This window comes from Corvus brachyrhynchos, unplaced genomic scaffold (genome assembly GCF_000691975.1).
Source record: "Corvus brachyrhynchos isolate BGI_N302 unplaced genomic scaffold, ASM69197v1 scaffold167, whole genome shotgun sequence".
In the NCBI taxonomy this organism is placed as follows: domain Eukaryota; kingdom Metazoa; phylum Chordata; class Aves; order Passeriformes; family Corvidae; genus Corvus; species Corvus brachyrhynchos.
This window is the reverse complement of record NW_008239547.1, coordinates 2706262-2733319: the sequence shown is the minus strand read 5'-3', so window position 1 is coordinate 2733319 and position 27058 is coordinate 2706262. Positions and strand designations below refer to the sequence as shown.

Genomic DNA, 27058 nt, shown 5'->3' with positions numbered 1-27058 from the left:
AGGTGCTGAAGATTAGGTAGTTAACAAATTGAGCAAGATTAATACATTCAACAACACACTGGTGGAATATGTACAATTTTTTTTTTGACTCTGACTAATGTGAGAACTTATACACTTGGACTGACATAGAAGAAGATATCTGAATATTAAATCATAGCTCCATGTTTTTAAAACAGTGGTTATTTAACTATTTCCTATAGAAAATTCCAAAATTTAAAAGGAAGATTAAAGTTTGAACAAGACAAAATACTTGAAGGAAAAGTGGAAAGGACTTCCTTATGCCAGCGTAATTTCCTTTATTTTTCTTCCTAAATGTCACAGAATCACAGAATATGCTGAGTTGGAAGGGACCCACAAGGATCAAGTCCAACTCCTGGCCCTGCACAGGACAGCACCAAGAGTCACACCATGTACCTGAGGGTGTTGTCCAAACACATCTTGAACTCTGTCAGGCTTGGTGCTGTGACCATTTCCCTAGAGAGCTGTTCCAGTGCCCAACCACCCTCTGGGTGAAGAACCTTTTCTGGATATCCAACCTAAATTTCCCCTGACACAATTTCAGGTCATTCCCTCCGGTCCTGTCTCTGGTCACCACAGAGAAGAGATCAGTGCCTATCCCTCCTCTTCCTCTCACAAGGAAGTTGCAACTGCAATGAGGTCTCCCCTCAGTCTCCTCCAGGATGAACAGAACAAGTGACCTCAGCTGCTCCTCACATGGCTTCCCTTAAGGCCCTTCATCATCCTCATTGCCTTCCTTTGGACACTCTCTAATAGTTTAATACATTCCGTATATTTACCTTTTTTAGATTTCTTGTATTAATTTCATCATAGTCTGCATAAGTATCAGCATATGCTATACAAAATATACCTGTGTGATATACATGTGATGGGTTTAAATATTTCTTTCAGTGACATCGATCAAAAAGGTTTTGATTATATAACAAAAGCTGCATCAATATAAATTAATTAGAAAAAATAAGTTAAACAAAGAACTATTAAAATTTCCCTTTATCAAAAGCTGTTTCTTCCCCAAACTTTGTACACGCACCATGAAGTAGTCCCAAACCTCTTTGTAACAACCTCTCAGTCTGCAAATGCTGTCAGAGATGAAGCACTGCTGCCAGTCCCCAGCCAGAGCTGCAGCATAGGGAATGCTCTCCTGTCAGGAATTCCTAACACAACTTCACTCCACCACAAAGCACCAAGATTGCAGCACACCCAAGGAACACACTCTGCCTTTGTGGTGGATCTGCCCACGTGCACCAGTGCAACACATTCACAATATGTCAGAATTTATGTGTATGCTATGACTGTGGGTTGCATTCCCCCATGCATTTGGCCCTTCAGATTACTTTTAAAACCAATGACCCTGGCACTGATAAAGTTTCCAGGTATTCCAAATAACTGCTTAGGTTTACTTTTGCCTGCTTTTTGGCTTACTGCCTTTCTCACCAGCCTTGAGTCAATCTCACACAGGACATACAAAGCAAGGACCCTCTCTACTCTACACTACTGTCTGCAATATATAAGAGAAAACCAGACAAGTAACCCAGTAATAATTACTTGCCAAGGGGTCTGAGGCATCTAAAGGACTAGCTTCCAGACCAATTTGCTGCTGTAAGTCACAAAAACCTTGTCTAACCTAGCAAGTATCTGAACCCACCCAACTCATGCCAGTGCTGAACCACGTAACATCTAACTCCCTTCTAAGCCCTCCTCAGCTGTTAAGGCATAGGATCCAGTCTTGCTGCCAAGGAGAAACCAAGGGACTGATAACCCTACTCAGGCTGTGGAAAAGCAGTCTTAAATCCCCGGTTAGTTTGAGAGAGTCTGAAGTCCCTTATGTGTAAAGGCATGCCCACCATGAGGCAACTCAGGGATCTGAAGCTGGCCGGTTTACAACCCATGCCAACAGAGCTGCTCCAGTTTATATGGAATGCTTGAATGCATTCACTGTGACAGTCTGCACCTTATGAGCTCAGGTCAGCCCCCTAAAAATGGGCAAAATCATCATTCTGTGTCTATTCAGAAGAAGACAGAAATATTCGAGTAGAACTGGGACCTCTTCTTGCTGTTGCCCCTTCACATTGCCAGCTTTTCCACTATTCCCCGTTATCTTAAATCCCACAGATTTCTACTGAGAGCAATGAATTTTCTTCTACTATTTCTAACTGCTTTGTTTATCACCTAACGCATGTCTTCTCATACAAGTTGGGTGCAGCTCCACAGAAATTAGCAGAGCAGTTTCATGTGGGATCAGTATTAGGCTTTTTTCTGCTAGTATTATTATGGCTTAATCTTTTCAAACATAACTCAAATATTCTCAGATAATTCTCATAAAGTTCCTATACTCTCTAGCAGTATAAAAACAGTTGCATGCTACCAATCCTTTGAGGAGATGAGAAATTCACCGTTAAATGTGTCCTTGCTCACACCTTTAATAAAATACTTTTAAACACTTTCACTGTTGTTATTATTAGTAACAGCCATTTGTAATGTGATTCTTACTCATTGATTAGGACCCTGCCGTGCATGGCACAGCAATGCCAAACATTCCTGTACCAAAGGGTTCATAACTTAAATATGAGAAGAGAAACCACACATCAATAAAGAGGAAGCAAAAAGAAAGAATAAAAGATTTATCTTCTACAATTATGTAAGTGGTGTTTTAGGAAAGAAGAAAGCTTGCAAGGAGCAGTGAGAAATAACTGTATGCAAGTAAAGAACAAGCACTGAATGTACAATCTGTGGTTTTATAAATATCTCCTATAACATGTAGTCGTGACAATAAGAGTCCTCACTGTATTAAGGTGCAAGATGTCATTTGTGTCTTGTTTTCATTTCTGTACTGTTTGGTACAGAATTTTGGATAAATTTTCCAGTTGTTATACTAGACTTTTTGCTGTGTTTTAATCCTCAGGGAGAAGTTCTCTATTTTGTTTTCTCACTATCGTTCTTTTCCTTTTTTCTTTACTTTGCTTTTACTAACTAAACCATATTCAATAAGGCTCTGGCTTATTAAAATATTAACATCAAATAATAATAAAATTGTGGATGATTGAAATAATTGAATTTTGATAAATTATCATGTAATGATATGTAAGAGAACTGTATAAAATGTTGGTTTTTTCCACTTACAACCTTTTGTGCAAAGAAAGTCTCATTTCATCCTCTTATTTTCTATATGTATTTTGTTCATATGTATTATCTCGGAATTGCTTTAAATTTTTTTTAGCTTGGAAATCCTGCCACCCATTTCTGAGTTTTGATTGAACTGATATATTTCTCTTTGCTGTTTGGTTGGTTTTTGTTTGGTTAGTGTTTTTTTACCCAAAAATGTGCAGAACTTACTGCACGACATCACGCCACTACAAGAAATCTACTTTGGATTCAGATTTCAGAGAGATCAGAGAAATGGATACTGTATATTGGTTATAAAGGACAGGATATTTCCTAATAGCTTCCTCAAAACTTGCATATATTTGCAGATCTGTGCTTAGTCCCACAAAGGAAGAAGATCTAGAAATCAAATAGTGAAAATATAGTGCTTTTTGTATGTGATCCTAATAAACAGAGTTATATCCAAGAAATCAGAAAATTTGTATCACATAGAAAAAAGCATCTTTTTGTAAAGACTAATTTCTTGCTCTAATGAACATCTTTTGTTGCATCTGCAGTACTGTTGTTACTTCTAAGAACAGAAATTTCATCTCTCCCTACTTGATGTGATGTAGATTTAGACCCAGGCATGAGTTGTTTGAATGTCTCCTTTTCAGAAATCCATCTGGCTAGTTACATGGCAAATTTTTTACCTGCTGGGCCCTCCCTCTTCATTTTTTTAACCCTGGCAAACTAAAACTTTGGTATTTTCGTCGGACGACTCTACTATTGTCAATACTAGAAGAAATACAGAATATCTTGTACACTGGTACTTGTTGATGTGTTTTGATAATTTCATATTGCAACTTATATTGCAAACTTGTCTCTACTCTCATAATTATTTATATTACATTTCCAAGTTCCTCTCTACACGTAAAAAGCTAATTTCCTATACACATCGGATGATACGTGGCTTTGGGTTAAAAGCACTGATTTAAATTCCACTGATCTCTTATCTCAGAGTTTAGAAGTGAGATGTTTAGAAGTGCTATACAGTAATGAAAACTTTGCACTATCAGTGTTATAATTCTTTAAAATTTTTCCAGTGCAAAGATTTCACTAGTTGTCATATAATTTTGCCTGCAAACTGCTTAACTTTTAGCAGTTGATATTAAAAACCATAAAGATACCATTGCCTGCATCTTCTCAGTTCTCAGCTTGTAGAATGACTAAGAGCAGCCTCAGCTCTGATGGATGAAATTCTCCTTTCTTAAGGATCTCTTCCAAAAACATCAACTCTTCTCTTCCTCCATTGTAATGTATTGAATTTCTTATCTCTCCTATCATTAACCATTAATCATCCTTCATGGTGCAACACTTAAAATCTGAGTAGATGGTTAGGAAATACCTAATGCATTCATACATAAAAGAAGAGAGACGGAGAAGAAAAACTAAAGGAGAAAAAAACCCATAACTCAGCTCCTGTATTATTCACAGGGAACAGGCTTTGAGATGGAGACTGACTTGTCCTCTGTGTTGATGCAGTACTCTGTCAAGTGACACAGAAGCTGATAGGTAGGATATCATGTTTTCTCGCTCACCTGTACATTTTGTACTGGTCAATGTCTTACCTCGGCCTCATATTCCAAGGCATGGTGAGTTACAATACCGCCAGTTTCCTCTGACAGCGTTGGTTTAGAACTGCAGCCAATTTCATATCAGAAACAGCATGGTAGTATCAGCTTATCTAACTCAAGTCTTCCTTAGGCATGAACTGCTTCTGCTTTCACTTAGCTTCAGATTCTTGTTGATGCAGATCACAACAACCACAAAGCAGGCAACAGCTGAATCTAATGAGTTCAGCAAGATTTTCATACAGGCTTTTCACTTGACTATAGCTGTTGTTCCTCGGCTCTTAGGTATGAAAGCATGAATAAACAAAGAGAAAAGGCATTTGTTGGATAAAAAGGAACATGCCCCCAGCTTTCACTGAAGGACACCTGGATAAGTGAAAAAGAATGACTGAAATTTATCTCCCACCAATATGCAGTCTCTCCGGTGCGAAACTAATGAGTGAAGGTAAATCTCTGATGCAAGGACTATGCCTTACTGAGAATATGTACGTGGTGACTACAATTCTTAATATTTTCCTTTCCAGCACAGTTCAATCCTGGCTCATCTCTACTATCAAAACCTATTGCCTCTTTAGTTTTACAATTTAATAAAAATTTAATATATTGTCTTTCAATATCTTTCCTGTAAAAGTTTTATCACATATTTTGAACTAATACATGAGAGTGCCTTTTTTCATGTGTCAATTTTTTCATAAATTTAAGCCACTACAGTAAAATTCAAACATATTCTAAGCATCATGCCTATTGACTCAGTTCACTTGCCAAGTGATCAATGTGGTCATCAAAACGTTTGGCTGAGAAAATTATTCCACTCCTTTCTAGCTTATTTGCACTGAGATCCAACAAGCATTATATAAAAGATATATAAAAGACTATACATAAAAGAGTTCTGTAAAAGACTTTCTTCCTGTTTTCTAATTCAGCAGCAACAGTAGGCCAAATGAAGACTTCCACTGATTAAATTTTTTCAATCAGGTGTTTTTCAGTAATTCTTTGGCATGGAAGTGGCCCTGCTGTGGTCTCCTGCTCAAGTGCTCGCCAAGCACCGAATGGTTCAGCTTTAGAGAGCAGAACAATGAGGATGGATTATTAGAGCATGGTCCAGGCTTTAGTAAGGAACATACCATGAATATGTCCAGCACTATTTTCCTCCATATGAACACACCCACATTTTACCCTCTGATAATTTTTGTATTTCAAGTCTTTCTGTGATCAGAAAAGAGTTCCCCACACTTTTACTTTTCAAATGTAGCACATTTTTAACTTGTGCATGTGTTACTGCTCATGCTATATCAAAAAAAATTTAAATCCCCTGGCTAAAAATTGTTCACTGCTTTTTAGGACTTCAGTCTGGTTTTTTATATCACTTCTCTGAAAAATATATTAATGTAGAGTTTTATCTACGAATTCTTATATATGTAAGTTTATTCATTCAAGTTACTTCAGTGGAATTATGAGTAAAGAGGAAAGACCACAAGATCTTTCTCTGCTCCCTTCACTACAAGATTAATTTCTCTGAATGAAGGGCTGGCAAGACTGTACCACATAAGTCCTTGCAAGCTGGCAGTGCAACATATTAATTTAAAATAAAAAGGTCAAGGAAAACCCAACATGGCAGTTGGCTCAGGTCACTGGCTGCTGTCCTTTTCTCTCCTACTCTCAAGCCCTTCACACATACACTTGGCTATTCAGTGAATCCAGACTCTGAAAAATGTGCCCTTTGAACTCAGTTCTCAAAAAAAGCTTTCAGACTAGCAAAAACAGCAAGGCCCTCTTACAATACCATATTGTACCCTCAAATTCATAGAAGGGGAAGATCGAGCTTTGTCATGGTATCAGAAGTAGTGCCACAAGGATGTGCATGGGAGTCCAAGAGGTGAAAGAATAGTAAAATCAGTACCTGTACCTTCACTGACCTATTTTCAGCCTGCTATGTATAAATTCATTTAAAATATGTTCCAGCAGCATCACATATTTTATCACTATCCAAAAACCTACAACCATGTGACTTTATTGCATGCCTGCACACTGCCTGATTGGGTAGTCTCTATCCTTGCAGGTTTTTAAGACCTATTGGATAAAGCCCTTAGTAACCTTGTGTTGTATAAAGTCTTATAGCTGACTGTCCTTTGAGCAGGAAGTTGGACTAGAGGCCTCCTGAGGTCCCTTCCAGCTTAAGGTATCACAGCACACTGATACACACAAGCACACAGAACACACACAAATACTCTTCACCAAATTCCACCTGTATAATCTCTTAGAATTTATGATCTCATAGCTCTACTGAGTTTCCAATACCCCAAACTTTTGTCATATACACCAATATATATACACCAATATATACCAATATGTAATTAAGATCAGGAGACACATAGCTCTGCCTAATCACAGTTCTTAAAGTGGATAATATATACAACAGCCTCTAGTTATCTCCTTGAGATAACTAGAGCCTTGAGAGTAGCTGACAGAATTTTTTAGGATAGCTATGTAGATTAGTGGCGACACAACCATGAAGAATTATCACACCATGTATCTTGTTTTTCTGACATTTAAAATAAACTTATTCAAAAGCAGAAAATATTCAGTGTTTGCTTCCTATCAGTAAAAACAGTCACAAACATTTTTCTTAGCATGGTTCAGGGCAAGGACACAAGTGTTTCCACTACCTATGATGTTTCTGTACTTTGTAGCCTCTAATGCAGAGGCTATACCAGCTGACTACTGGATTTTGCATTCAAAGCTCTCAAAAAAACTATTGGTTTACTGGTTGCATGTTAACTTCAAAAAGTATGTTTGTCTGACAAGGACATTGGCCAAGAGAAACTAACTACTGCATTGTCTTCTGCTCGGTTCCCTCACCTCTATGCCCAAGCAAGACAACGCACATATAAAATCCTTGCAACATGGTATTTAAAATCTGCTTTTTGCATTGGCTGGATGTCTAATCCACTGTGATCCAAATAAAATAGAAAGACTCTTTCCTAGAGTACTAGGGAAATCTGCAGTGACTAGCTCAGAGCAGGTATTTACACTGTGTCCTTGGACTTCAGTGACACCAACACCAAAGACAGGCAAGTTCTTTACCCGAAAAAGAATAAAATGACAAGTGTTCATTCTAAAAGCTTTAAGCACTATTTTGTGAGTAAAGGCAATGTAGTTATATCCTAAAAAAGAATCAACCTAAAACATCTAGGGTATCAGAGCAGACTTGCAGTGCTAATTGTGTTGGAAAAAGCAATTTTTTCAGTTGGCCTCAGTGCACATCAATGTGTATGGAATAAACAGTGACTGTGCTTTAGTAACACATCCCTCTTTTGAGGGACAAATGCATAAGAGTATTTTGCAGTGTTCCATTTTCACATTCATTAGCGTCAAAACCAGAGCTTCCCAGTGACCTTGCTCTGCTCAGGACTGTTACCACTAATGGACCTACCACAGTCTCATGCTCCCAACCCTCACCACTCACTTCTTCCATGCTAATGCACATACAGATCATTTGAGGGGAAAAAAACCCATATCCATATCTAAGCTCCATGACTCCCCACTTTCTATTCCTTCTCATAACACAAAAGAGTAGGTGACTTCAGCTTGAGTGTGAAAGAGGGAGTAAGACAATCCCAGAAACAGATCTTAACACCTAATGCATGTAACAAATTGTCTGAGCACAAAGTCTACTCCAGGATTCACTACTGAACTATTTCATGAGCATTAGGAAGTCAATGCCCTCCACCCCACAGCTCCGTTTCTCTAAACTGATAACAATATTGCCTTGTTACAATTTTCAGTTTGGAAAAACAGGGCAAAGCTGTAATGAATCTGGATTTTTTTAGCCAAAGGAAGAGTGAAAGAAAAAAATCCTAAGTTTTAAAAATGATACTCTGCAGCCTCCAAAGCTAGTCCATCTTATGATCTAGCTGAACTTACTGTTATAAGATTCAACCTCACTGTCTAACAACTTTCACTTGCTGGAATTTAAATCTAGTACTTCTTATCTGCTATATCAAGAACATGGAGAAGAAATTATTCCCTTGCCCTTTGAATCATCATACTCACTTAACTTTAATCACTGACTGTACAAATTATATCATATCATATCATATCATGCAATCCATTCCATGGCATGGAGTTTGGAGTTTCAGTTAACGTAGACTAGGAGCATGATAGGTATTTAATATATCAGATAATCCCAGATGCCTAGGGTGGAACTCATCACCATTCGAGGCAAGCACTTCAGACTTTGTTTATAGTCCATGAAGTGCTGTCCATGATGCACCTCATCTTCAAGTTCCAAGTCTAGAACAACTCATAAAAGGCCCAGTTCCTCTTCAGGATTTGGTGAGCATAGGGTGACAATCTCAGCTATTGATGCATATTTAAGAAACACAGACTCAAAGAATTTCATTTGCAGGGGAGCTTTGGAGGTCATCTAGTCCAGCCCCCTGCCCAAAACAGGTGTACTAGGTCAGGTTGCTCAGAGCTGAGCCCAGTCAAGTCCTGACACCTCCAAAGACGGATATTTCATAAACTCTGGACAAACAGTTTTGGTAATTGACAACCCTCACAATTAAAAAAAGGTTTCCTGATATCTTGTCAGAATCTCCTATTTTTCAACTTGTGCCCATTACAGATGTCTAAAATCACCTAAGGTCTGACCCCTAATACAATTAACAGGCTACTCTCTTACAACATTGTGCTACTGCTCACTTTATTTTAAGGTCTTTGTAGCAAGCAAAGAGTCTTTAAACTTGTGGTAGCATGCTCCAAGCATTAGCAAGACAGGGAATTAAGAAAGGTCTAAAGGTTTCAAAATAGTTAGTATTTCTGGAAAAGGAAAGTAATGAGAATCCTCCCCTCAGATGCCAAGTACAGAAATTAAGAGACCCATCCATAAAATGGTTGGGTTTTGGCTTTCTGTTCAAAATCTAAGAACAAAGAAATAAACAAAATCAATTAGAAAGCCTAGTGTTCATTTAGAGGAGATCCTTCATAATTGGAAAGACTAAGTAAAGGGAAATTAGAGATGTTACTATGAGACTACAGAAAATATAAGAAATTAGAGTTTCAGAAATGTGAGCTGCCCAGCAACTTCTGAGTAAAATCTATGCATTTGTAATAGAAAAAGCTCATCTGCCTGCTTATAATTCAGGAAAGATCAGTGTTGTTATCAGTATAGCAGAACTTGAATAATAAATTTAGGTGGAGACCATCATTTGCACTTCCCATTTGGTTAGAAGGGCATCGTAACAGCTGTTTTTCTCACCAAAAGCAGCTGACTGGTGATACTATTTTTCAATTAATGATGTTACACTATGAATAGATCACTGCATGTAGGCATGAAAACAACAACAATTAGTGAAAGAAATTCAGCAATGTAACAAAGTAGGTTTTGGCTTCCATTTAATTGGAGGGTAGGGGAAGTCAGAGAGGCAATAAACCCCTTCTAGACACAGTGAAATTTGTATGCTGAAGGCTCTCAAAACAATCCGAGACAGACTGAGTAAACAGATCTAGAAAAAGCGAGAATTATGGAAGTGTAGAAGAGCAGAGAACAAAGAGGCCAAAGGCTTAAAGCAGTGTTGAAAAAATCTAAGAGGATTTTGTTTTTTAAATAAGAATGTAATTTTGCATTGAATCCTCAAATGAATAGAGATTTCAGTTATTTAGAACTGAAATGCCGTCACTTAATGTCCTTACATTGTTACATGCACTAAGCCAAGCTGTGTAATTCCACACTTGGTTGAGTGTGAAAGTAAATATTTTTAGTTTTACATTCCAAATCACAATAGAAGAAGAGATGATACAAAAGTAAAACAGCCTTATGTTAAAAGACAACACTGTAGTGCAGTAATGCTTATGAACTCCATTCCATATATTAACTCTCATTTCATATTATCTATGGAAAACATAGCCTAATTTGGGTGTATAAGATGTGAGATCTATATTAACTAGCCTTAGAGCTCTCATGTACTCCTCTAGCATAAAATGAGGACCAAATCAAATAGCTGAAACAATGACCTCTGAGAACATATTACTACGTCTTAAATCACACCTCTAAGACACAAAACATTCCCATTTCTTCTTGGAAACAAATAAAAACACCAAACAACATGAAAGGGGTAAATAAACAATGTATATAACCCAGGAAAAGCAAAATCTGCTTTGCAGGTACCTGACTTATGACAAACATGTATATTGATAATATATGCTCTGCACCTGCTATGAATGAATATGTGTGTGAATGTCAGCTGATGCAAACATGATTCCGTTTAAAGCTTGGGTTTTCTTGCATCATTCTGCTCTGCTTTGTGCTTCTTTCCCAGACAATAAGCAGGTGAACACATTTAGATTCTGGACATGTACAGCAAAACATCAAGAGTTCACATTCCAAGGGCTCACCCCTCATAATTCACGCCTTGCAGTTTTTCTTTCTTAAAAAGACTATGCTTTATAGTTTTCACACATTTACCGTTTCACTGTTTTGCCCTGAATCAGAAATTAATGAAAACTTCCTTGCAGTGAATTGAGGGACAAGGATATTGAAAAGCTGATCTTTCTGCTCTTCTTTGATTTTATGAAACCATATTTTTCTGGTTGGTGAAATCAGGATTAATTTCTCTGTCTGAACATGCAAAGGACCTCCCACTATCACATTTGCAACATCCCTCCCCTAAAACTAGAAATGATAAAATTGCTCTCTTTTTTTTTTCCACCCTGTAGGAGTAAGCAGCCTGATTAGTATTTACCCTTGTAAGAAAGAGTGCCCCAGCAAAGAGTGTAGGAACATAAAACTGTTAGAAAGAGAGAAGCGTCGCACATTTTGCCTATTCATTTCTGATAGAACGTGTTCTCAGTGGAGTTTTATACAGTAGGAGCTTGAGATGTGCAGAGAAAGATAAACTCTGGTCAAGTATTTACATCCCACCTGGGACACAGGCTAATCAGGAATTTCCAGCAAAAACTTTTTCCTCATAATACATCAAACTGTCATTTTGCACTTACTGTACATTTAACATACTAAATGTCAGTGAAAAAAAGGGGGAAATGCTTAAATGTCAGTGAAGAGCTGAGGGGATGCTTGGGTTACTGAACTGCTCCCTCCCAGAACCATTTCCTTTCTTCTTCCTGTGCATTTAAAGGTTGTGGATGGTCACCAGGTCTGGCATCCAATGGCATGGTCCTTCAAGTCAAGTGCTGAGAGAAGTCTTTTTCCACAGCAGTATCTCAGTGTCCCTGGTGCTGAAGACCTGAAGCCTGAAGACAGCCAGCCACCAAAGGACATTTGTCCTTTGTGAAATACAACAAATGGAGGACCAGGACAAGAACTGGGAAATGAACTGAACAATGGGTGACAGGTGAGCAGACTGCAGACACAACTCTGATGAGCTGTGATGAGGCTTCTCACACTTTGGAGCTGAGGCTGTACAGACACTGACGGGTTCTAATTGAGCATCTGCCTGGGGAAGCCACTCCCTGGCTCCAGGGTTCTCTGAGAAAGCAAAGAGGAGACAGACATGGAAAGGAAACCCCTTGCATAATGCTTTATGCCATGAATTCCTGTAAATGTTCCACAGCACCAGCTGAGGAAGCAGTGCATGGGCTTTCTGTTCTGTTCACCGGAAAGAAATGTGAAAGAAGCTCTAAAAACCCACGGGAGGTGCATTTATTATAAGTTGTAAAAAACATTTGTACAATATGAAAAAAACAAAAACTTTTGTTTCCCTGACTTCTGAAAAGTGAAAGATGAAAAAATACATAAAACTATCCTAGAAGTCCATACAGCTTTTCTTTAGAACTTGAAAGGCCCACACGATTCAAAAAGCAATGTATAAAAATTCCACCAGGATTTGTGTTTATTATAGTATTCTTCACACGTTCTACTGCAGTTTATTTCCTACTTGTTCTGCAACTACTGAAGAGTTTTGTTATCCAGCTCATCTTTTAGTTACTACATGATGGTCTGTAAAAGCACAGAAAATTCTGACTACTGAGGGAAAGATAACATAAACATATTCTAAAAAGTCCACAACTCCATCTCTGATTATCTCCTGACATGCATGCTTTCTATCAACTTCTTTCAATCTACACTTTGACGTCTCGCTTTATCTAGTCATTGTTTTGGGTTTATGTGGCAATTAACAAACTCAGTTTTTCTGGGACTTTTGAAAAGAGAATGGACATGTGCTTCTATGACTTTTGTGATCTATTTCTCACATGACTTTTTTTTTCCACTTACAGTGTAAGGGTAATGTCATCTAATTTTCCGGGAGACATGGCACTGAAGATGCCACATACCTTCAGAAACATCAAAATACATGCCACTGAAATAATTAATCTCTTTTGTACTACATTCCAGAGAAATACTTGGTATAATCAGTGTCTTCCTTTTACATACCTTGCTTTTTTTGGCCATAGCATAGATTAGAGAGGTATTGTCTTTCAAAGCCAAATCTCAGCTTAACCCAGAACACCCAAAAACTTCCAATTAAACCACTGGCAATATTACTAAACTGAAAATGGAGAATTATTACAAATACAGTAAAACATTTGACTGTTTTTAAGCATATTTACAGAACACAGCACATTTTGTAGTCAGATTAAACTAATAATTAATAAATACTTTTGACATTTGTATTTTCACCACAGTCATTCATACAACGTTTTAAAATGTCGGCAAGGATAGAATTTTTTTTAAAAGTTATAGTTTGACTTACTGGGAAGTACAGAAGAAGTGATCCAAAAAGAATGGTTTCCAACAGCACCAGTCCTGAAGCCCTGATACTCTAGAAGACAAAAGTCAACACAAAATATTAGAAAATTCTCTCTGTTTCCCACTTTGATAAAGGTACCTTCACTTTTGTCAGTATAACATTTCCACAGTAATGTTTACTAAAGCACAGTATTAAGCTGTCTGTCATACTTGCATGCTCTACACTTTTTAATTCACAGGCCTGTTAGAATGGTTGTGTTTTACAAAATTCAATCTAAAAAATCTTTTTCCTATGTTAAATACTATTAAACACACGTTACCTGAATATGATTTGAAACTGCTAAATTTGCTCTCAAGTGTCAAAAATTAGAGACCATGGGAATTACAGACATGAATTTTACTGTAGGATTTGTTCTGCATTGTTTAAATTTCAAGAAGTCCCTTGAAGAATATTATGCTTATTTAATATTAATGACTTGGTTTCCATAATAAGTATGAATAATCTACAACTTCACTGAATATAGAGTGTGCTCTTAGACTGCAAGCGCATTTACTTTTTCTGAAATTTTTGTACAAAGATGTTGATTCATTAACTTATCAGGATTGTAAAATATTATGCCATTTCCTCACTGATTCTAATGTAGTCTCTCCAATGTGGTTTTCTTACATCTTAAAATTAAACAAAAAAAATCAATTATTTTCCCTAATACAAAGTGTATTCCAGTAAGTTTGATGATTTATGTACAGTGCAATTGTGCCTTATCTTAGAGACAAAACACTTGTGAGAAACAGAAACGTTACGGGTTAATGACTCAGAGAATCAACCACTGCAAAAGCAGGGGTGGATTGCTGAGATGTGTGAGGTACAGCCCAGGTGCAGAGGCTGGGAGCACCAGAGGATGACCACAACAAACCAACCTTTGTTTAGCAAGAAGCTGAGACAAATAAGGGATGGGGCCAAGAACAATCAGATCCTGATAGGTGGGATAATGCTTTTTATCATTCCAGTGCCCTCCCTCACACAAGTGACTCCAACATCATACAAGACGCTGGCAGAGGTCAGTGAACTCATGTCTCTCATGACTGAGCAATGCTCAAACCACTAAAGAATATTTTTTTTCTTATTATGTGCAATGAATCTCTATATACTGGAATGACCAGCAAAGCAACTGAAATGAGCTTCATACAGAGAAGATGGAAATTCTCTAAAACATCTGATCTCCATGTAACTTCTGTATGGATATCCTTTTCTAAACGAGTCTTTCACATCCTGATCAGTCTTTTCTTATCAAGCTTGTTTCTGGGCAGCATGATGATAAGATAACCTGCCAGGGCAAAGAACTTCAGCATTTCCAGTTCTTCTTCCATAACAATAAATTATCCCATGATTTTCTTCTCACCTGTGTTCCAGTAGGGACCATTCTCTGTGAATTCTACCTATGCACTTCTGCTTCCTGCCCTAAAAGAAGTGTGGCTTGCAGAGCAATGCTGGAATTCAAAATGAGCTTGAATCCAGGTTTTGACTGTACTCTCACCTCAGTCTTTGATACCAGGAGAACAGGGGTTTCACCCAACGTTTACAGATATCACAGCTCTTCTAAACAGGATCCTTGGCAAATGGAATAGACATTCTAGCAGAGATGAATGCTATCCACAATGATGAGGAAAAGCTCAAAACTTCAAATACAAACAAGTACAAGCAAAGAACTATTTTTGCATAAGTGTAGAGAAAAGAAAAAGAAATCAGTTGGAAATGGTAGTATAAGAATTCTCCCAAACTGCATTTTTGAAACTGTTGGTTTTCTCTACTGCAAAGAAAAAGACGTATTTTAACACTTGATTTTAATTTCCTTTTTTTCTTCCATAATGACCACCATAGCCCAAGAAGTCCAGGAAGAAAAGACTATCTAGCACTGAAGGGATTAACTAGAGAGAAGAAAATCAAAACTAAAGCACAATGTTTCAAAATTAATTTATTAAAAATATTTTATATTAGATATACAGGTATTTCCAGCAGTCTCTGGCTAATAGATTATCCACCAAAAGCTGAATCTTCCACCGTAAAGACGTTGCAAATACGAGTCCCTAAGGCATGGCTGGGGACAGGATCACAAATGCTTGACTTTATGGGCATCAGCAACATAAACAGCAGTGAATATGCCCACACACCTCAGGAAAAAAAGCCCTTGCTCTTTTAAGAAAATAAACAGAAGAAAGGAAACTAATGATAACCCAAAGTCTCCACCAGCTGGTGTCCACCTATAGAGGCTGCACAAATAAAATTCTCTAACAGAATTCACAGAAATCAGGGCATTTTAGGATAAAGCCCTCAAATTTCAGGCAGTGGGAATTTCTTCCACTTGCGTGTAATATTCGTGCTTTTTTTTTTTTTTGGTCTTTTTTAACAGCTGCTTGGAGGTTTTTGCATCTGTCTTGCTTGTTGGCATTTATTTTGGTTCTACTTATTTAGTTCTCTGGCTGTTTATCTTGTGTACAGTTTATTGCCACTTTGTGTGTTCATTTCCCATTCAGGGTTTCATTTCTATGTTTACTTATTTGTCTCAGTAAAACTGTCCTTTCTGGATTTCCTTGTCTCACTCAATGGTTACATGTTGCTGGCACCTAAGTAATACTGCAATTTATTTTGTTTCTAGCTTCATACTAACTTTTGTACTTACACCATTTACTTATCTAAGCCTGCAAAGAGTACTGCTTGTGAAAGATTGATTTATGCCTTGGGATTTGCTCAGTCTTCCATCTATCCATTCTATCCAGACCACATTAGTAGCCTTTGAGATAAACAGTCATTCCTTATCCTTGAATCTCAGAAAGTAACACCATTTCTGTGAAAAATCACATTAAGAAAGTCATAGGTGTCTCTTGGCCACTGCTAAACGGTCATAAATAAATGTTTAACAATTATTTGCATAAGGAAAATTTTTAAAAGTGTAGCTGCCCAAGTTGCATCAAGTGTAACAAAACAAAAGCTGAAACGATGTATAAACAAGCACAGAAGATACTGCATTTCAATTGTCTGCGGTCCTAAGCAATCCAGGAAATACAACAGCATTAATTAGCACTGAATTCCTGAATGTCATCACATAAATAAGTGATACGAGTGTCAGAGTATTTTCATAGTGGAGAAAAAAGAAGAAATTAAAAGCCAAAAAAAAATTAAAGTCATCCTGTATCGGTTACATTGTGTAATACTGAATTAACTGAACTGTAGGCTTTTGGTGTCAGTCCAGGAAGACTGCAGGTTCCTCCAGGGCCACATGTCACTGTGTATTATATGAGCATGGTACCATGGAAACCTAGTGAGGGGAAAAGGTTGGCATATTTTGATTTTTTTTACTTTTGTTAAACAACTTCTGTAACATAAAGAATGACCAAAGAAGGCTGTGATTTACAGAAAATTTCCTTTTATGAAGGTGGTTTCACCATAATGTGAGCTTGCCTTTCAGATAAATGAAGCAGGTCAGAAATTACTAGAGAAAAAAAATTCAGATACATGTCTTCTTTGATCTGAACTTTGAATACATTCATATTTATTGAATACATTCATATTTATTAAACTGGACAGTGTATCTATCACTCCATGGAAAACACGTATGGATACATGACAGAATGGTAGAGAAGCAAGGAAATCTAGAGAATAGGCACAGGTTTGCTCAGCTATGCTAAGCTGATGTATTTGAAGTGACTAGAAAATTACTATCAAAATTTCCCTCAAAACAAGTGAAATAAAAAGCGTAGCCAAAGGTAGATGTGAAGGCAATGTGCTAACTCTGCAGCGCTCCCAGGACAACCCTTGTGGTGCAGATCTGGCAGATCCATCCCACTCTACATGTGAGGACATGGCAGATGTGATGAGACCTTACAGGATTGTATTCCCAAATCTATCTCTTCCTTCTCTGAAAATTCTTCCTGTTCAAATTCTTTTTTTCCTGGTACAGGTGGTTCTTCACTTCTCTTAAATGACAGAAGTGAGAAGAGATTTTTGTCGAGTTGAAAATACATAGTCTGGAGCTGGTTGAAATGTTTTATTACCAGTTGCTTTTCTTACTAAAACACACCTTCCCAACAAATAAATTTTTTCCAGTATGACTATATTTCTGTCTTGATTTCCATGTGCTGTTTTTCTAAAGCCCATTGAACCTTTTTCCTCTTTCTTATCCTATATACCTTTTCCCAACCACAAAGACACTGTTATCTTTCTTAGTGAAAGAGCTGATTGAGAAAATTTTCAGAAATTTTATCTCAATTAAAATTTACTTTTAAGAAATAGAACACAGAGGTTCTTCTTTCTGTCCCTGAGGCAGAAAGCAAGATGTTTGGCTCTTCTGTTAAGAGACGGAAGTTGGACTTGCCAGTTCCCAGACACTGATATTAAGAGTTGCAGAAAAGAGTGGAACTACATTTCATTGCGTGGTTATCCTAATACTATTCACACCTGGAAGAGAAGTACTGGGGACTAAAGAATGGGCACAAAACTCACTGGAAGGAGTCTTCTGAATCTTCAGTTAGTACCCTGTAACAGTAGTGTCATAAGCTATTTATTTTCTTGATAATAAATTCAGGGATTGATTAGGACTGCTACCCAGGAAAACATAAATGTCAAATTCCATGACAAGGCTTTGCTTTAATTTTATTATTGTTGGTTGAGGTACAAAATTCAAGCAACTCATTCCCAGCTAACTGCAGGAAACACCCTTCAATTCAAGGGAGAAAGAGTTGTACCTCTTTTAAAAATTTCTCTGTAAAATAATGAAAAGGAAATTGTGTGTCCTGCTCAACCTTTCATCACACTGACAAATACATTTAACCTATTTGAATCATTGCCTCCGAATAGATTACAGATTGCAAGCACAGAAATATTCATACCAAAGGCAAATTTTCCAAAGGCAGGCCTACGGTTATGGGCTGCCACTTAAACTGTATTGACAAATTGTCAGAATTTTCTGGCATTTGAAGGTTTTGTGCAGTAGTCCTAAACCAAATAAATATAATCCTCATGTTCTTTCATTTCCCTTTCAAGCCTTTGAAGAATACTTACGTGAAGGTCAATTTATTTTTCTATTACTAGTTATAGCTGAGCTCAAACAGAATATAACTATTAAATTTACTTTTTACTTGAAAAAAAGTCAGGAAAAGCAAAGGCCATCAATCATAAAGCAATTTCATTAAAAGTGCACAAGATGTCAGGCATCCAAGAAATCCCCAAATACTTTATTTTTCAATTCATGTGGCCCTTGATCCTTTCTGTTATGCAAGTAACGAAACCTCTTGAGACATACCATGAGGAAGGTAAGGTGTTTTGCATTTAGAAACATGGGCATTGCTGCATCTAAGTTGTGCTACACCACCTACAAGACAGACATTTGAGAAAACAGTATTTGCTGGTGAAGAACCCTCACAATAAAAATGGTTAATGTTCCAGGGACATCTTTTCTTATATGGGCAGAAATTCCTTCCGTGGGGACATACTGCTTAGATCAAGACACCTGCTTCTCATCAAATAATGGTGAATATATATGTGAAAGAAAATCAGTAATGAGGTAAATAGCACCTAAATTCAATTTCAGTCTATTCAAAGCTTTATCGTTAATTTAAAAGATGAATACGTACAAGGACAATCATCAAAAATCTGGATCACTTGAAGTACCTGTTTCACTAAGTTATGCATTCAGTTAACACAGAAATTAAATGAAGATCCTAAGACATTACTTTCAAGAATAAAATCCATTCCAATATTGATAGTTGCTTAATCACCAAGAGATTAAATGGAATACACAAAAAATCTGATAGAATAGGAAACCAAATTTCAGGAGCAGTTCCCTTGTTTAGTTTACAAACAGCTTCAGAATACCTGAATTTCAGCTTTCTTATTCAACTTGGCCTCACCCATTACAGAAGATAACACCACAGCTCACCGAAGTTGTCTGTATAAATTGTAGTGCAATCATGCAGAAATAAACAGTTTATGGTAAAATACAGGATAAAAAGATGAACCTGACTGCAAAGCTCAAGATTCATAATATCTCAGAGGAAACAAACTGAGAATGATGTGAGAAGCGTTAGAAAAAATCTGATTAAGGTAAAAAAATCTCATTATTTTCATGACTTAGAAGGCAAATGAACTATAGATGAAAATCATTATATTAATTTCAGATCAGTCAAAACCTCATAATTCTGAAGATTTTGAATCCAACTTCAGTTTATTTTATTCACTTTCAGTTTACAAGAGCCAAGTGCTAAACCACTCCAAACTAATACCTTATGACTGGATCTGAGAAATCCTGATCCCAAAAATGGTGAGATTTTTCAGCTCTTCAGAATTTGCTATGCTAAGTAATCTCTCATTAAGTTTAGATCATGGAATGTATGTTTCACTGGAAATAAAAGCACATTTATCTTTGAAGGAAATACTGCTATGCATAACTTAATTATTCTTCCTACCACTGTATTGCTGAAAGGCCCAACCCCAGGGAAGCTTCAAGTTAGTGCAGACCCTGCACAAGGAAAAAGTGGAAATGGCTGTACTATCTGCACAAAGTTAAGAGTTTAAGACAAGGGACAGCATATGGATAAGGGCAGATGAGAAGAACACTGGAACAACAAGGCAATATCACATTTCAGAACTAGAAATTAGTAGTCCCAGCCTATCAGTATCCCACTCTAAGTCACCTACTTTGTCAGCACTTGAATCTGAAGACATGATATGAAGAGCAGGGGATGCTCTCAGAAAGCCTCCACCAAGCATGAGGAAAGTATGAAAGGAACAAGGAGTGCTTTTTGGAAAAGGTAACAAGGTGAGACTGGTGTTGAAACATCTGCACCAAAGAAACAGCATTAGGAGAGAGAAAAAAGTTCATGTGGGAGTTGAAGAAAAAAGAGATATACAGCTCATGTATGATGTCAAGAGGGAGATGCAACAAGGACAACACAAAGTGGCAGAGGAGTAAAGCATTTGCAGCATCATTTCGAACAGACAGGAGCAGGCCGTGGCTGCATTTGCCAAGGCCAGATGAAAGGACATCACAGTAGTCAACTCACAAGACACCAAGCTGAGACAATAAACTTAGGTCTGCAGACCAGCAGAAAACATGTATTAAAAGGGAGTTCAGAAGGAGTTCAGCAAGGCTTAGACATAGCCAGAGGCACGGTGAGCTCCAGAGTCCAGAATGACGTTTGGTAACAAGCAGGTTGCTGCAGAAACTAAGGAAGCAGTAGCTGGGATGTCCTAGAGGGAAGCAGGAGGAGATCAAGGTTTTTTTTCTGCTATATTGAAGTTGATAAGAAGATGTCAGAGAAAAATGTCATGATTTTATTCCAGACAGGGGGAGGCATAGCTGGAACAAGGAAGGCAGAAAGCAATCTGACTGTGCTCATAGCACAAAGTCCTAATGAGAAGCTGACAGCATGAGCTTGCTCCTAAAAACCTTCAACTTTCACCCAAAGAAATGAAGAAAAGAATGAAGAACAGGCATATGTTTTAGTCTGAGTGATCTGTATTCAGCTTGTACCCCATGATATAGCCAAAACCAACTGACCAAAATATTAAAACCAGCACGAAGTTTCTCTGAACATTCTACCATTAACTAAAAGTTTTGCAGTTACAAATATCCAGTAAAAAATGCAAGACTTCCTAGAATAAGGTTTCCAATACAGTTTTATTTCTACTGCTTGAAAGTTCTCATGCTACATTTTTTTCTGGTGTTTTCTTTCCCTGTATCTTATTTATGTTACTTCTTTCTTCTCTCTGAGTAAAACTTCTAAAAAACCCTATTTTCGCATCTTCATAAGAGCTTCTCCTTAGTTAAACTGGTTTTTCAACATCAAAATGGGGTCCTACTATTAGACCCTTAAAACAAAAAGAAAGCCCTGCTTCAGACAGAAATCTTCTTTTGGAGAGGGAGGCATGCCAAAGACCTCATGCAAGCCACCAGGGACTTTGCTATTGCTATTGATTGTCCAAGGAACGTTCACAGCAGGATATAACTCCAAGACAAATAGCAGAATAAATAAATAATGTAGCTGTTATTCTGCTGACATGATAGCAAGTCTCTTCCCATCTGTAAATGCCCATTCAGGAACCCAAACGAAACTTCAGATAAATGCAACTGTCCTGAAGTTACTGCATCAAAGAATTAGTGGGGAAAGCTTATTATCATGTGACAGACTATTCAGTCTACTCAGATACCCTGTAAGGGCTATAACAAGCAAAAATCTTAGCATTTTTCTCAGTTTAATTTGTGACTCTGAAAATACTTTGGAAAAGCTTTCCTATGCTGTAATAGTTGTCATTGTTGGAAAATATTTGCTGGAATTCAAGAATCAAATTACTTTATTTTTTATAATTTATTCTATAAGTGAAATCATAGTGTAATAGAATCAAATGAATATATGCCTTCAAGGCTACTACAGCTTTGTCTTTGGTCACAGCTATATCCTTGGCCAGCACCCTACACTGGAAGTGCACTACCAGCTCCATTCATTTGAACTTTGGGGCTCTGTGTTGTAGAGTTTTGTGGAGTACTGCTGGAACAGAAGGTAACAGTGGTTCACAGTCTGTGAGGTCTTTTGCAGCAAGACATTAAGATTAAGAAAGCAAAGGCCAGGAATCAGTTTCAGTGTCAAAGGGGAGCAAATGTGTCACAATCCATGGCTGATTCACATCACTTTGAAGGCAGTGCACTCCTTGAAAAACCACGACTGTTTTCCAGATGGGCCCCCTAAGGTGTTGCGCAATTCAACTTTGTACAGACAAGCATTGGCCTAATATAAAGTTATACAGAGAAGATTGTAGCTTTTGAATCCTGAGAGCTAGTGCTGAGTATTGATGAAAAGTTATTTTTATAACCTACCTTGTCCATTAGGAATAGACTCTATCTAGAGGACTTTTTTTTGCTTCCTACCATCCTGCTCTTCTCATTAGCTCTTCTTTATGAGGCTGAACTGAAATCAATGAACATATTTCATATCTAGATCTTTATTTTCTTCACACTTTAGTTTTCATTAGGCCTAAAGTGTCTGTAGTTTATTTTTCTATTTGCAAGTATATAATGCCTCTAAGCTGTGTATTAGAATGCAAATACATACTCATGTGAAACCTTTGGCCTTATGAAGTGAATACACACAACATCCTGCAAGCACATGGCAATGCCACCACTGCAGCCATGCCCGCCAATGCCTGCTGTCTTTGGGAACTCCAGCAGCCAGTACATCCTCCTCCCTGAGACTCAGCTATTGCTGCAGGCTAACAGCCCCTCCACTTCTTATCATTCCAACATGGCACTCCTAAATTATTTGTGTGGGAGTTAACAAAGTACAGCATCCCTAAATGCACATCTTAACTACACAGAAAAATGGGAAGGGACATGCAAATAAAGGAAATGCGAATTCCACTAAAAACAAGAGTTTTGAAAAAAACATCAGCAATGTCTTTAAAGTTGCACACCTGAAGGCTACAATAAACTTCCTGTGAAATCACAAGAAACTAGGTTCTCACCCTAGGATAGGATGAAGAAAGGGTATATAATGCACTGCACAGAATGTGGATATGCTGAGTGAACTATCAGGTATGCCCACCAGCACAGCGTGTAAAGGCAGCTGCTCCATCTGCACAAGATCTCTTCCCTCTATCAAGTTTCCACTTCAGCTGAAATGTCAGAAATTGTTGTCTAGGGAGAAAAAAGCAGAATGTGCACCAAAGATGAAAGGCATCCAGGCATAAGCACATCGAGATGCCACTGTGGAGTCAAAAAAAGGAAAAGGGATTGGCTGATTTACATTAGAAAAAGAGGTATGTTTGCAAAGCCAGCATGCTTTCATATTTAAAGATGTAACACACATCAATAGCCTGTGATTACCTCACTCTGAATTACTGTATCCTATCATGGCTGCAGCAAGGGAGAAAAGACATTCTTGATTTCTCAGTATTAGAAAGGGGAACTACAGCATAAATTTGCATGTTGCCTTTCCATCTACATGCAGTTCTGTGCAGTGTTAAAATTGCAGTTTAGGGACTATCTTCACAGTTTTGAAATCATATTTAGCAGAACACTTAAATATATTTACACTAAATGGAAAAATGGGATAGTGGTGGCAGCCTGAACTCCAAACTGAAAATCTGTATTTGACGGAATAAAAACCATATAAAAACAGTCTGTAGCTATTATTTGCCCAGTTCCCTCAAGAGAGGTAAAATGATTTATTCCTGTTGATGATTAGCCATGTGGTCCTGCTAACAGTGAGTTTTTATCTTCATCAGTGTCCAAGATGAGTATTTTCCTCCTCTCATTAGAAGTATTTGTATTTCTGTATTTCCAACAGTTCTTGAATGTTCATAAATGGGGGAGGGAGGGGGGAGACCAGTACAATGAAAGGTCATTTAGCTAAAAATTTCCAATATTTGGGGTTGGAAACGGTCTTGAACAGGGCAAGGCCCTTCATTCCAATGGGCTGTATCACAGTCCTTCATCATTGTTAATGCCATATGACAGCACCATTCCAAATTAGTGTTGGACTCCAAGCATTTTTTCCATTATTCTATGGAGCTGAAAATCTTTTCCAAGTGTGCTCACTGCTACCAATTTTACCTTGACATGCTGGATTTACATCCACAGGTACATCAAGAAGATGGAAAGACCAGATCCCTACGCTCGCCCTTCATTCCCCTACTTTCAGAACCTGGCAGCACCATAGGGTGGTGAGATGAGGGCAAAGTAGTTTGGCTTTAGTGCAACTACTCTGAAGCCTTTAGCATTGATCTGAACGAGAATTCCCAGCAAACAAGACCTCTGAAAAGGTCTAGCATGAGTCAAGGCTGGCAGCACATTCTCATCTCTCCTTCATCACAAAGTAGCAATTAGTCTCTTCCACTCTATAGCTGAGACCAACTTCTCTGTTCTCTTTGCCAGTAGAGGTTCTTGGCATTTCTTAAGGGCACTTAAAATTTCTCACAGCAGCTGTATTCCACCTGAGAACTCCCTGTTTGAGTTGGGAGGCTGCTATGCAAAGGTCAGTTATTTTCAGCTCTTCTTTCCAATTCATTTGAAAAGGCAGCCTGATAACTGATGAGCCCTTTAGGTTCTTTGCAGGTAATGTCCTTCCACAGTCCAGTACTTTCACAAAAACATGATTAAAATGCAGCTGGTTTTCTCTTTAAGGCTCTGGTAGATTATTAGCCCTATGTTAAGTCTGAAATTAAAAGAAAAAATCTGATTTTTATTCATAGTTATTTAAATGTTCCGTTTCTTTCCAGTAGCTTTGCTACCCTCACACTGCATGTAATCAATACTGCAGTTGGTCATTCCCTGTTTGAGCTCTCTCTTGGTCCACATAGCACTACTTGCACAGGTGAATTCTCCTATTCTGTTGATGCTTTTTCTTACAAAATCACTGTTCAGCTTCTCATTTTTGAGAATATTTATTTTAACATCCATGATTTCTGTCCTTGTCTAACCAGCTACTTTTGTTAGCTTAGCCTCATACTTTTTGGACATGTTTTTGTAGCGATGTTTGCATTATTCAGTCAATAATAATGCCACAGCACATAAAGATGTTTGCTAGTATCACCTTGAGCTGTTTTGCTCCTTAGTTTTTCAACTTAGAGAATGTTTTGCACATCTGTATACAGCCATGAAAATCTGACTTGGTAAGGCTGAAAGTTGTTCTGCAAGATCCTCTTGTACTTATACTCTGTCAAAGCCTTTGGAAACCAAGGAAGTAAGAGAAGCCTGTTCCTTTACAGACTCCTCTGTGATTGCTAAGACTTATCATGACCATCAGAAGCACTGAGCCTGTTCCTGGTTTTGCATCCAGCGTCCCTTTACTTTTCTGAAGCCTCACCATCTTCCCAGGTCAGATTCAGGAAAATCACTCTGTCAGAGCAGTCAAATAGAGTTCCAACATTTTCCTTATTGAGGAAAAATCTCTTTTTCCCATGCTTCATCACAGAACTCCCTCAGTGTCATTAAACTGGTGCTGTCAGGTGCTGTCAGCTTTTTTGATGTGATTTCACAAATTTTCATCTCCCTTGAGTTTTTGAGCCTCTTGCACCTTGTGTCAATGCCAGGCTCATGGCTTCCAGCTTTTACTACTGATTGGCATGAGGGCTATCCGGAGCAAAGATTTCTTTGGAGTGATCCACACATCTGATTTCCCTTCTGTATTAGCTATGAATAATTTTTCTTCTTTTCTCTTTGTTTGGCCCATTTCCCCCATTTCTCTCCTGCTAAAATGCTTCGTCTTTTCCCATTATAGGTTTAGCTTCTGCTACTCCTTCTGTACCTTCTTCAAAATTTTTTGTTCTTATCGTTTTGGAGTTCTTCCTTCTCTTGGCAAAGGGCTACATTTTCTGCATGTGACTTTCTCCAGTTATGACTCCTGCAGTTTAATACCATTGCTGCTGAGCTGATCTCAGAGCTGCTGAGTCATTTTCACCTGTGTTTGACAAAGCCTCAAATGAATTCCTCAGCATTGATCTGAGCTTTGTCACAGTATCTTTTTGCCATTCTATTTTGTTCTTTTGGCCAATTCTGACTACTGCTTGAAGTCACTACTTTGCTATTACTTTTACAGGTTGGCAATGGTCAGATTGGTCAGTGGTACCAGAAATTTGGACCAACTGTGTTTTGAATGAACAAGCTGAATTTTGTTTTGCCACCTATCAAATGCGCAAGTCTACAAGAGTATCCACAAGGTTTTTAAAAAGAGACATGAAATCTAACTGAATGACTCTTTGCCAAGAGAGCAAAAGATTTTCTGATTTAGACTCCTGCCTCACTTCACAGTCTGTGGTGCATTACTAAAGAAGCAGTGAGTGATCCTTCCTGATCTGTCCTCCAAGTTTCCAACAATAAAATTATGGCCTTGTGGCACCAGATATTTCACCAAAACCACTGCGTTTAAACACCCTAGAAATATAAAAACATATACAGAAATATAGAAATATCCTCCATGATTCCTTCCTGTTTGAATTGCTTTATACTTTGGGATCTATGATATTCTTTGCCAATGAGTGACATAAAGCAATTAAAAGTGGTGTAATGCAACTACTTCATCTTTTGAAAACATTTGAGAGATCTCTTGAACATTTGAGAGACTCCCTTGATCCCTAATCCCTCTAGTGATACCATAAAAGGAACCATGAATATATATATAAATATGTTCACACATCCACATCTCTCTGCTGTACATGATTTTATACCATATTTCCTGTCCTGTCTTTTCCTCTGTCATCCCTTGGTTACCTAAAAATAGTGCAGCTCACCTAGTCCTTTGAGACCATAATTTTTAAGAGCTTTTGGTGGCAGACCTTGGAAGAAGTACTCTCATATCCATAATCCCCCTCATGCTTATAATCCCCATTCACAGAGCTACAAATACATTTGTAGGGCATCACTTTCTCACAAAAGTGCACTTCCCACACTTGCCCACGGACCCAGTAGTTCTATTATTATTACTGTTACTCTGAATCTTCAGGTGTCTAAGTTGGACCTACTGGTCTTTAGTTCTTGTCACTATTATGGGGAGTCTTCATAAATACAGATGTCACATTTCCTATCTTCCATTGCTCCTCTACTGCTATTAATGTAAACTTATTACACAGTAA

The 27058-nt window shown here is 37.8% G+C and overlaps 1 protein-coding gene across 1 annotated transcript in view; it reads right to left on the bottom strand.

The window, feature by feature from the left end:
* Positions 1 to 27058, bottom strand: part of GPR158 (G protein-coupled receptor 158) — a 193376-nt gene that overhangs the window by 71056 nt on the left and 95262 nt on the right. Inside the window, exon 5 of the mRNA XM_017741540.1 lies at positions 13445 to 13513. Coding sequence (XP_017597029.1) covers positions 13445 to 13513 — 69 coding nt within the window. The remainder of the gene's footprint in view (positions 1 to 13444; positions 13514 to 27058) is intronic.